This window comes from Pleurodeles waltl, chromosome 9 (genome assembly GCF_031143425.1).
Source record: "Pleurodeles waltl isolate 20211129_DDA chromosome 9, aPleWal1.hap1.20221129, whole genome shotgun sequence".
Classification (NCBI taxonomy): Eukaryota; Metazoa; Chordata; class Amphibia; order Caudata; family Salamandridae; genus Pleurodeles; species Pleurodeles waltl.
The window spans coordinates 204,819,491-204,831,733 of NC_090448.1; the positions used below are offsets into that span (position 1 = coordinate 204,819,491).

Here is a 12,243-nt window from a genome sequence, read left to right on the forward strand (position 1 = left end):
TACTATATTCGACCGGGTTACCTGGCAACCTGAGTTCCCAGAAACCCTGAACATGCTAAATTACTGCATGTCTTCAAATCATGATTCAGCCCGTCCTTTCTTTCACCGGTCAAATCAGGATTACATTGGCACTGGTGATGAGTGTTTAACTGTTGAAATATGAGCTCCTTCCTTCGGGTCTCTGTGCCCTAATTTATTATAGTGCTTCTCCCACTCTCTCCAGCAGCCTCATGTCTGTAACACCTGTGTGATGAACCTTACTGTTACTTCTCTCTTCAAGGAGGACAACAGGATATGGCATTTTGGGGGCTAATTAACCTTACATTTGGAGGGCATTTTGCCTTTACAGACTAGGACGATTCAAACTTTTGATTACACTTCCAAAATTTGTGAGAATTTGCAAGTTAATTAGTGTGCATCATTTATAGAATTTTGCATTATGTAGTTTTGCATAACTTTTTGCTCATTGGAGACAGGTCCTAGCAAAGACTGCTCTAGTGTGGATTTTCTGGCAGACATAGGGGGTGATTCTGGGGCCAGGGTCGGCGGGAGCACCGCCGACAGACCGGCGGTGCCCCGCAGGGCATTCTGACCGCGGCGCTTTGGCCGTGGTCAGTGCAGGAAAACCGGCGGTCTCCCGCCGGTTTTCCGCTGCCCGACAGAATCCTCCAAGGCGGCGCAGCATGCTGCGCCGCCTTGGGGATTCTGACACCCCCTACCGCCATCCTGTTCCTGGCGGTTCGCCCGCCAGGAACAGGATGGTGGTAGGGGGTGTCGCGGGGCCCCTGGGGGCCCCTGCAGTGCCCATGCCACTGGCATGGGCACTGCAGGGGCCCCCGTAAGAGGGCCCCTACAAGTATTTCACTGTCTGCTTGGCAGACAGTGAAATACGCGACGGGTGCAAATGCACCCGTCGCACCTTCCAACTCCGCCGGCTCGATTACGACCCCGCATCCTCGTGGGAAGGTCGTTTTCCCCTGGGCTGGCGGGCGGCCTTTTGGCGGCCGCCCGCCAGCCCAGGGGAAAACTTGAAATACCCGCCGCGGTCTTTTGACCGCGGCGCGGTATTTTGGGGGCGGAATTCTGGCGGGCGGCCTCCGCCGCCCGCCAGAATCAGAATCACCCCCATAATGCCCACATGTGAACATTTCACAAGATACTGGTAAACCAAGTTTGAGCCATTCATGTAATTTGGTATTATTTAGCAATTTTTTCATGAAATTTGCAACAAAAAAATAAAAGTGATTTGGCACAGACCTCATGAGAAGGATATAGCCAATTCAGTGCAAGCTGAAATGTCTCATGGACATAATATTGAAGCCGGATTGCTATGTTGTGCAGAACAGTTATTGACACACAGCAGCATTGTTTATTGAGTGAGGGGCATTCAATTCAATGATATGGCCTCCTGGGTCCATCTTGCTGTCTAAACTAAAGGAATAAACAGTTTACGTTACTATTTAATCCGAAGCATAATGCAAACTATTTGGACAAGGAAGGTGTACAAAATGTGAACCACTAGCAAATTTAGATTACAGTCCACACCATTAACTTGTATGATTGACATGCAGAGATCAAGCATGGTAGATTACTGGATTGAAGGCCTGCGGTGATGTGTAACTGAACCCCTTAGAGTCTGCATTCTGTGTGACGGCTCGGTGTGCATCATTAGTGTTTCTGGGGGCTTTAGGAAACTTTTCATAAAGTTGATTTTTAATCAGCATATCAGAGAGCTATGCAAACTTTTACTTAAACAAATGCAGTTTTTGTCGTGCTATTAAATCAAAACATCATAAATGTGTAAATTACAGAAAATGACAAGTATGTTTGAGAGAGATATTTTGTCTCTTTGGTATACATTGTGTTTCTGAATATACGCAAGAATTTTTTTTTTTTTCTTTATTCCAGGAGGATCATAGCGATTTTGTAAGATGGACTTCAAGCCCCAAATCTTGCCTTGATAGTGAAAAATTGTTTCCAACCACAGCGGTGGTGGAGTCCCATTCAGATAGAACTTTAAAAAGTCCTGCCTCTCCTCTGTCACAAGAATATTCAACTAGGAACTACAGAGCAATGGTGCCTTCAAATGGTCCAACCGTGGATCTGAAGAAAATTGGTGCAGAACGTGTTGAAAGGAGCCTGAAAACGACCCATGGCCTGTCGCCCACAGGAAGCCGGCCCGAGTTCTCTCAAGAACCGCCAAGCCTTTCTAGGACTCTGAAGGATGTATCAGCCAGCCAATTACAGACATCACTGAGTAGAAAATCCCTCAAAGAAATCCCAAGGGATGATACAAGATTGACAGCTGAAACATCTGTAAGTGTTTTTTTTTAGTTTCGCTTTATTTGATTTGCACTGTTTGATCCTGTAAGGACTGTTCAGATATGAGGCACGGTGAAATGAAACATTTGTGAAATGAAATATACGCGGGGCTTTCACCAAAGGGAAAATATGAGTTGACTTGCCACCAATAAGTCTTATTAGGTTCTTCAGTAAATTAAAGTTTTTTGTTTTTTTTATCTCCCTTTGCGTGCTTTTTTCACAGAGTTGTTTCTTTGCAAACATATTTTCCAATGTGACCGCAGAAGGACACATTTCTAAAACGCACATCTTTTCAAGGCCTCGACCATTCCCGGTTTACCGCTGGTTGCAGTGCGCTCATGTTGCGGTCAAGATGCGGATTAAAAATGCACGCTTTGTTGCGAGCTGAAGGTTTAGAAAATAAAATTGACAGACTTTCAATAGCAATCTGCTTAGGAAACTGTGAAAAGATCATTAGTCTGTGCACTCGGTAGCCTCCCAGCAGCACTGCCGAAAAATAATAAATGATATGATTGAAGGCTAACAGCGGGAAGGTGTCAGAGACCGAGTCCCAGGGCTAGTTTGGTGACTGGATTCGTGTCCGTCGGATTGATTTCTCCCCATGAGGCTTAGGGCTTTTTCCCGCCTCTTCAGCCCTCAGCAAGGAAGGGGGAAAGCGAGAACAAACGAGCAGGTTCTAAATAAATAGCATTCCTGCCCATGTCTTGGAAATGTTTTTTTTTTTTTTTTTTTTTGCAATCCCCGTTATAGAATCGTCTCTAGCCACAGAGTGCGCCCTTGCAGTCAGATACTTTCTGTAGGCTATACCGTCAAATACTCCAGAATACGCTGTGGGCAGTTTCATCTTTCTCTATGCGCACATTTTCTTGAAGGTTGAAGAATCGTTTGAAAATCATGTGATTGTTGCATTTTTTTGTAATTTGTAGGACCAAGGTAAAACATTACAGCTCTCTTAAGCAGTGGCTTCTTAAAGCCCGCAATGAAGGTTATTGTCATTTGAAGCTGCTGTTTGCAATCGATGGTCATAATGTTAATTTCCTTTTTAAAACGTTCTTTTTAGTCTGACCACGTTATATTTTATCACTTTATGAATTTTAAATACACTGTTTCTTTCATGTGATTGAATAACAGAGGTATAACAACATCTGTTAAAATAGACTCTTCATACTTTATATACAACTCAAATATATAGCTGGATCATGAAACATTGTGAGTGGCGCCATTTCATGTCCTTTGTGCTACGTTAGTACACTTTTTACCACCATATCGTGAAAGGAGTTGATAATGTGCGTCAACAATGTTTATATATATATTTTTTTGCAGCATTTTGTTATGGGGGTGATGTGTTCTGTTTTTTTTATTTTTTATTGATGTTGTGTTTTTTGTACTCCATTATTGTAATGTGATACTTGTTGTACTGCGGTTGCTATGTTGCATTGTCATTTGATCTGTTAGGGCGTGCCCTGTTTTTATTGTATTGTTGTTTTACTATGTGTATGCTATTGTGGTATGTTTTGTTATTCATTTACGATATTGTATTGTATTGTATTGTAATCGTATTTATATAGCGCTTACTACCCCTGACGAGGCGTCGAAGCGCTTTTCGATGAGTAGCAGGCTACTCCGGTATCCAACAAGAATTAGTGATGGATTAGTATAATTTAATAAGGAGGACAGTTTTAGTATTATTATGAGTTAATTTGAGTTGCGGATATGAGAGTTTGTTAGTTAGATTGACTGGAGTAATGGAGGGGTGGAGGAGGAAAGAAATCCAGAAGTGTTAATTGGGAGTTTATCCTTCATTTACTCAATCCAAAGGCTTGAGATGAATAAAAGGGGAGCGGAGGGGAAAGAGGATGTGGAAGGGTTAGGGAGAGCATAGTAGCAGAGTGAGATGAATGCAGGAGAATTTAGTGGGGTTGTGTGGGAGGTCACAGAGGTAGAGTGAGGTTTGGTGAGTTAGATGTGGAGGTGGAGGGATGAGCTTAGGCAGAGATATTTAGGAGATGAAAATGGTCGAAGGGATTTGGGATGAGTCTGAGTGAGAAATGGAGCCATGCAATGATCCACAAACATGCCAGGCACAGAAACAACATATACACATACATACACATATATATATATTTATATACACACACACATGAATACACACACATATGCACATACAATACATAATTAGAATCATGGGTAAAAAATACTTAGTCTGACAGGTTTAAAGGAGTGTGTGTGTATTTCATTGTTATTGGTTTAGTTTCTGTAAAATGAGCATCATGGCCTACCCAACCGGAGTATTTTCTACGAGTATGTCAGTAAGCATAACCTAGCATGTTTTATATTCCCCCTTTATATAGTACACTAAGGGTCCGTGATGGGCCACGGGGTAAAAAAACGTCTCCAGCAACCTTTGTGTTCCTTTGGCAATGTGATTGTTACTAGTGCGTCTTTGTGGAGATGTCCTCGTGCTTCTGAGCATCAACAACGCACCACCGGAATCGGCGGTAAACGCAGTGGGGTCGTTTTGGAAAGCTGTCCATCATCCTGGTAAAAAAGGCGGGAATTCCTTTACCTACTTCGAGGGTGGACGGGGCGTGGCTCAGCGGGCGGAGCTTACAGGTGCTTTATAAAGGGAGAACATTCTACTTTGTGTCTCCAGGAGTTGAAGATAGAACCCGCGCGTCACAGTCAGATACAGATTACGCTCCAGTACATCATCAGTTCACCTCCAGGAAGGATTCTAGATCTTTTTCTGCTATGGAATCTCTGAGCGCACAGCCTTGCTTTATCTTTGCCAAGCCCAAGAGTTAGGGTGGCTTGTCCTTTTCAGAAACTGAGCTTCAACTGCGGCACCTGCTACGTTTATATGTAAGTGCTTCCTTTGTGGTTTATTTTCTGTAAAAAGAGCAACGTGGCCTACTCAACCGGATTATTTTCTGCGAGTATGTCAGTAAGCGTTACCTAGCATGTTTTATATGCCCCGTTTATATTGTACACTAAGGGTACCTGATGGGCCACGGGGTTAACGTCTCCAGCAATCTTGTGTCTCTTTGGCAATGTTATTGTTACTAGTGCGTCTTTGTGGGGATGTCCTCGTGCTTCTGCACATCAACAACGCACCACCGGAAATCGTCGGTAAACGCAGTGGGGTCGTTTGGAAAGCTGTCCATCATCCTGGTAAAGGGCGGGGATTCCTTTACCTACTAGGAGGGTGGACGGGGCGTGGCTCAGCGGGCCGAGCTTACAGGTGCTATTATGAAGGGAGAACATTCTACTCTGTGTCTCCAGGAGAGGTAGATAGAAACCGCACGTCACAATCACATACTGATTACGCTCCAGTACATCATCAGTTCACCTCCAGGAAGGATTCTAGATCTTTTTCTGCTATGGGATCTCTGAGTGCACAGCATTGCTTTATCTTTGCCAAGCCCAAGAGTTAGGGTGGCTTGTCCTTTACAGAAGCTGAGCTTCAACTGCGGCATCTGCTACGTTTATATGTAAGTGCTTCCTTTGAGGTTTAGTTTCTGTAAAAATGAGCATCGTGGCCTACTCAACCGGATTATTTTCTACGAGTATGTCAGTAGGCGTTACCTAGCATGTTTTATATGCCCCGTTTATATTGTACACTAAGGGTACTTGATGGGCCACGGGGTTAACGTCTCCAGCAATCTTGTGTGCCTTTGGCAATGTTATTGTTACTAGTGCGTCTTTGTGGGGATGTCCTCGTGCTTCTGCACATCAACAATGCACTACCGGAATCGTCGGTAAACGCAGTGCGGTCGTTTTGGAAAGCTGTCCATCATCCTAGTAAAGGGCGGGAATTCCTTTACCTATTAGGAGGGTGGACGGGGCGTGGCTCAGCGGGCGGAGCTTACAGGTGCTTTATAAAGGGAGAACAAGTTAGGGTGGCTTGTCCTTTCCAGAAACTGAGCTTCAACTGGGGCACCTGCTACGTTTATATTTGTAAGTGCTTCCTGTTGAGGTTTAGTTTCTGTAAAATGAGCATCGTGGTCTACCAACCGGAGTATTTTCTACGAGAATATCAATAAGTGTTACCTAGCATGATTTATATGCCCCGTTTATATTGTACACTAAGGGTACCTGATGGGCCACGGGGTTAACGTCTCCAGCAATCTTGTGTGCCTTTGGCAATGTTATTGTTACTAGTGCGTCTTTGTGGGGATGTCCTCGTGCTTCTGCACATCAACAACGCACCACCGGAATCGTTGGTAAACGCAGTGGGGTCGTTTTGGAAAAGCTGTCCATCATCCTGGTAGAAGGCGGGAATTCCTTTTCCTACCAGGAGGGTGGACGGGGCGTGGCTCAGCGGGCGGAGCTTACAGGTGCTTTATAAAGGGAGAACATTTTACTTTGTGTCTCCAGGAGTTGAAAGAGAGAAACCGCGCGTCACAGTCAGATACAGATTACGCTCCAGTACATCATCAGTTCACCTCCAGGTAGGATTCTAGATTTTTTTCTGCTATGGGATCTCTGGGCGCACAGCCTTGCTTTTTCTTTGCCAAGCCCGAGAGTTAGGGTGGCTTGTCCTTTCCAGAAAGCTGAGCTTCAAACTGGGGCACCTGCTACGTTTATATATGTAAGTGCTTCCTGTTGAGGTTTAGTTTCTGTAAAATGAGCATCGTGGCCTCCCCAACCGGAGTATTTTCTACGAGTATGTCAGTAAGCGTTACCTATCGTGTTTTATACGCCCCGTTTATATTGTACACTAAGGCTACATGATGGACCAAGGGAGAAAAATGTCTCCAGCAACCTTGTGTGCCTTTGGCAATGTTATTGTTACTAGTGCGTCTTTGTGGAGATGTCCTCGTGCTTCTGCGTATCAACAACGCAACACTGAATCGGCAGTAAATGTAGTGGGGTCGTTTTGGAAAGCTGTCCATCATCCTGGTAAAGGGCGGGAATTCCTTTACCTACTAGGAGGGTGGACGGGGCGTGGCTCAGCGGGCGGAGCTTACAGGTGTTTTATAAAGGGAGAACATTCTACTTTGTGTCTCCAGGAGTTGAAGATAGAACCCGCGCGTCACAGTCAGATACAGAGTACGCTCCAGTACATCATCAGTTCACCTCCAGGTAGGATTCTAGATCTTTTCTGCTATGGGATCTCTGAGCGCACAGCCTTGATTTATCTTTGCCAAGCCCAAGAGTTAGGGTGGCTTGTCCTTTCCAGAAGCTGAGCTTCAACTGGGGCACCTGCTACGTTTATATTTGTAAGTGCTTCCTGTTGAGGTTTAGTTTCTGTAAAATGAGCATCGTGGCCTACCAACCGGAGTATTTTCTACGAGTATGTCAGAAAGCGTTACCTATCATGATTTATATGCCCCGCTTATATTGTACACTAAGGGTACCTGATGGGCCACGGGGTTAACGTCTCCAACGATCTTGTGTGCCTTTGGCAATGTTATTATATAATATACCAACAACTGCTGCTACGTTTCCAACCAAAAGCAGCACATGCCTCGCGCACTGGTGTATGGAACTGCAGGAGAGCTTGGGTCGAGGTTCAGGATACCTCCAGTCCTGGGTGCTACAGTGGGCACGCCAATTAACCCATGGGAGGAGGTAAGGGACTCACGCACCGTGCTCTCGAATTAACATCCTCTTGCCTCCCAGTAGCTCTCCCAATCAGGCCTACCCGCCTGCAGCCGGCATCAACTATCTAGCTCCCCAGCCACCCTTGTGGCTGGGGAGCCAGGTATGACACAGAAACCATCTTTAGCTTTCGTTGGAACTGACAAAGTTCATCAGGCTCCTGCTGCTGCTAGGGCATAGGGGTGCCATACCTGGAGGAACTCTGAACAGAATCCAGCCTCAGCCTCGCCAGGGGTAAGCATAGCTTTGGTGCTAGAGCCACGGTCCCAGGTTTGAGCCATAGGGGTGTGGAGGTGGCCGGTTTAGTGCCTGGTGCAGCTTGCATCCCGCTGTGGGCTTCCCTTGCCAAGCTACTCTCTCTGAGATCCCCCAACTGCAACTCAAAAAACAATCTCTGCCTGCTTCACCTACAGCCTGACTGTGTTCCTCCCCACAGCATACCCATGGCCATCAGTCTCATACCCTGTTTTTCTCTGTCATAGAGGCTCCTAGACCATAATACAATCCGCACCCAGCCACAGGAGCCCTCTGGGGACAGTGCAAGAGTGCTGCATACGGATGTCATCAGCTCTGCAGGGACACAGGAGGGAAGCCCGACTGACCAAGAGGAATTGTGTCAGGGCCTGTCCACCCTTCCCATCAATCTGGAAAGTATCACATTGACACATAACCACTATGGCCAGAAGGAGGGGCACAACACTGAGTAAATCACATGGTGGTGCAGCCTCAGCTTGGGTGCTCCAAGTCCCTCGCAGACCCTGGATAAGGGTAGCCCATGCAATGGGAAGCTGTCTACAGGCTCAAATATGGAAACTGTTCTGCCCAACTCAACAAATCTCAGTGGGGCTGCTGGGAAACAGACTCTCGGCAAACCAACAACAAACCCACAAGGCCCATGCTCACTGTCAAGCCATAAGCCGACAGCTGCAAGAAAGACTATCCATCAAAAACAAGGGCCTGCTAACGGAGTACTTTTTCCAGAGAGATCGCTGCCTTAGAGAACCTCACATTCTGCCCCTTGCACCGCAATCAGGAGCATCAGTAGCAGTTGCAGCCAGCATGGATGCTGCACATTGTGCTACTGTGGGGGTCCCAAGCCCTCCATGGTCCCGCAACTCTTTTTGTCCTCAACCTAGAGGGTATGACACAATCATAGAGCAGTCTTCCGGAAGCAACTGTAAGGGTGTGCTCCCTTGTCCACCATCCAAGGACCGCAGTACCAGCCCCTGTAGGAACCCAGCCATTTTTGCATCCCACTAGCCATATGTGGCCACCACCCTTGTTACTGCAGCATGCCAGACAGAGTTCTGGGTCTCTGAAGAAACATCCGGGCTTAGAGGGGCACCGGCGTGCTCCATTGAGGGGAGCCTGGACCTGGAGAGGTCCTGGCCTGAGTGGTCAAAAACAGCCTCTAGGTAATTAGAACTGCTGCAGTGGCTTCATATTAGCGGAGTCATCTCAGCGCCTAACCATAGCGCAGGCCCCGAAGTCTCTATGTCACAAAATGACTCGTCACCTAGGTGGCCCCTCAGGCAGACAGATGGCCAAAATAGCCCTAAGAGAAAAAACCAACATGCCTCTCCACCCATCCACCCACCCACCCACAAGCAGGGTAATCTACTTACCTCAATCAACTGTACCTCGGACTCGCCACAGTAAATTCTCTGACCTGGCAGTCCGACAAACTAGAGATCCAATTGGACTTGATCAAAATTCTGACATTTGAACTGGCATTCAAACTAGACTATCTGGCCCAAGGTGAACAAAGTGTTAGACCATCAGGAAAGGGCTAATCCATCTGCTCCTGCCATCCTATAATAGCAATACGGGGCATGCTCCCGGAGGTCCGAAGCTCCATGATAATGGAGTGGAAACAGGCCTCCCACTGGCTGGCCAAGTCCAGCAAGGAAGACTTTACTTGGCACTGTCTGACCCGGCAACCACAATGGACACATTTATGCTACGTAGACGATGTGAATCCACCACTAGAGAGCAACTTCACCAGTTGGGCTGCCCAGGTTCATCCCCCTGCAAACCGGCCTGGGATGGGCTAGCATCCAGTAAAGAATCCCTCAAAGCAAACCTACAGAACCTCAATATTCCTGTGACAGCAACCACTGGTATTCAATCCTGGTGTAGCATCATAGGCACCTCCAGTGAGCATCTCAATCCGCCCGTCCTGCCAGATCAACCTGGTCCAACTTCAAGTCTATCAACTCAGGATGACCTACTAAGCAGGGAATGCCCTTCGACAGGACACTTACACAATCCTCACCACAATGCATTAGCAACTAAGGGCCAGATGTATCATACAAACGATTTGCGATTCTCAAATAGCGATTTTTAAGAAATCGCTATTTCAGAAATGCAAAAAGGTATGTATGATTTTTACGATTCGGTAATACCGATTTCTTAAAAATCGCAAATGCAATTACCGAATCGCAAATAGAGAATCTGTCCCTATTCGCACCTATGGGCCTGTTGGCCCATATCTGCAAATTTTTTGCATTTTCAAAATTGCGATTTCTTAACCAAAACTCCAGGGTGCTGGTGGCCTAAGGCCCCCTCTGCTGCACCCCAAAATGTTTTTGGGGACATGTAAGGTGCACACATGCCAAAAGGGCATGTGTGCTTTACATGTACATTTTAAAAATGCATTTTAAATGAATTTTTAAATTTTGCACATGGTTACCACCAGTTTCAACCTGGTGGTAAATAGCGATTCCTAAATGCCCAAATCGCATTTAGGAATGGCTTCATACATGTGCTAAGAAATCGCAAATAAGCAATTTGCGACTCTCTAAACAGGGTTGCAATTTTAAGGAATCACTATTTTAGCGATTCCTTAAAATTGCGTTCAGAATGTCTTCCATACATTCTGAACTGGCTTTTTGCATTCGCAAATGGGCATTCGCACCGTTTTCAAAAGCAAAAAACCTTGATATATCTGGTCCTAAATGCAGGAAATCGTCAAGTGGTGCACATGGCTCCATAGCTCAACAGGAACATGAATGGTCTCTATCTGTATCTAAGAGAACAAGGAGAAGTCTGAAAAAAGCTCAAAACAAAGTTACTAAACAATAATTGCAAGTTTTATTGTATCCTGTATCAAAATTCTAGGCTAACGCCTGCGGAATCGATAGACTATCCTGTACCCTATCTTTAATGGGAACATCGCCCTAAAGAAGGAAATTAGCAAGCAGGACTTAAATCTACCTTTAGCAACTTGCTTGAAGCCTATTATGGTTTCTAACTTCCAAAAGACACAGCCCCCTTAACACAGCAAACACAGCCCATGGACATCCCACTCACCAGTGCTGACTATGGGCAGCAAACTGGGTGTCAAACGCTGCCCAGGGCTCCCCCTCCGGTAATGCCCCAAACTGGGTCAGACTTTAGAACCTTGTCAACACAATCACCGCCCCCAGTAATTGTGCAACACACACACGGGCTTCTGCGTTTGGTCAACTCAATACCAGCTCTGATTGGCCTATACGAGAGACCCTGAAGCCCCCCAACCTCACAAATCTCTCCCAGGGGGTGTCCATCCACAAATGCTCACAGTGAGTCAGACCCTGAAATTCTGTCTCAGCCCTTAACTGTTCCTCAGCTTCACCCAAGTGCCACTTATTCAATACAGGTCCAGACCAGACCAGGCCCAATTAATGAGCCACTGTTTCCCGAAGTCTTATATAATATTCAGACATCATTCTCCCTGGCCAATTCCGGCATCAGTTCAGTCAGGCCTATGCAAGCCATACCAGGGAGCAACTGCCCTATTAATCATGATAATAGCCATGGGCATTCACACGGAGGCTAGAGGTGAGCAAATTTCAACAAAACTGATTCTGACTCCACACTATCAGTCTGAGGGCCTACATGATGCCTTAAATAAAAACAAATCCGCTGAGACTGTTCAAAAACTTCAAAAATGTATCTAACATAACTTCGGAAGACATCCTAGGAGTTGAATTAAAAAACCTGGCAACCAGCAAGAGTGTAAGAGAAGCAACAATAATTACGCTCAAATCCCCTTCACTAGTGGCAGAAATTCTCACCAGCAAGCTGTCCTTTGAAGAGTGGGGAATAGAGCTCACGATACCAGTAGCTCCAAAATATCCATACACACTAAGGGCTGTAAGAGATCAGTCAAAGCCGCATTCACACTCTTTTAGTATTCTCAGAGGGACAGGAAACTCCCAACTCAATCTGTCTTACAACAAGTTTCAAATATCATGCTCGTACTCCAGTCCCAGAGGGCCAGTAGGGAGATTAGCTCTAGAGTCCATTGACAGATCCAATCAAAGAAATGGTTGA

General features: G+C 46.0%; 1 protein-coding gene across 1 annotated transcript in view; it reads left to right on the forward strand.

The window, feature by feature from the left end:
* Window positions 1-12,243, forward strand: part of CFAP20DC (CFAP20 domain containing) — a 1,731,599-nt gene that overhangs the window by 1,014,676 nt on the left and 704,680 nt on the right. Inside the window, exon 13 of the mRNA XM_069206541.1 lies at window positions 1,909-2,316. Within this exon, the coding sequence (XP_069062642.1) occupies window positions 1,909-2,316 (408 nt within the window). The remainder of the gene's footprint in view (window positions 1-1,908; window positions 2,317-12,243) is intronic.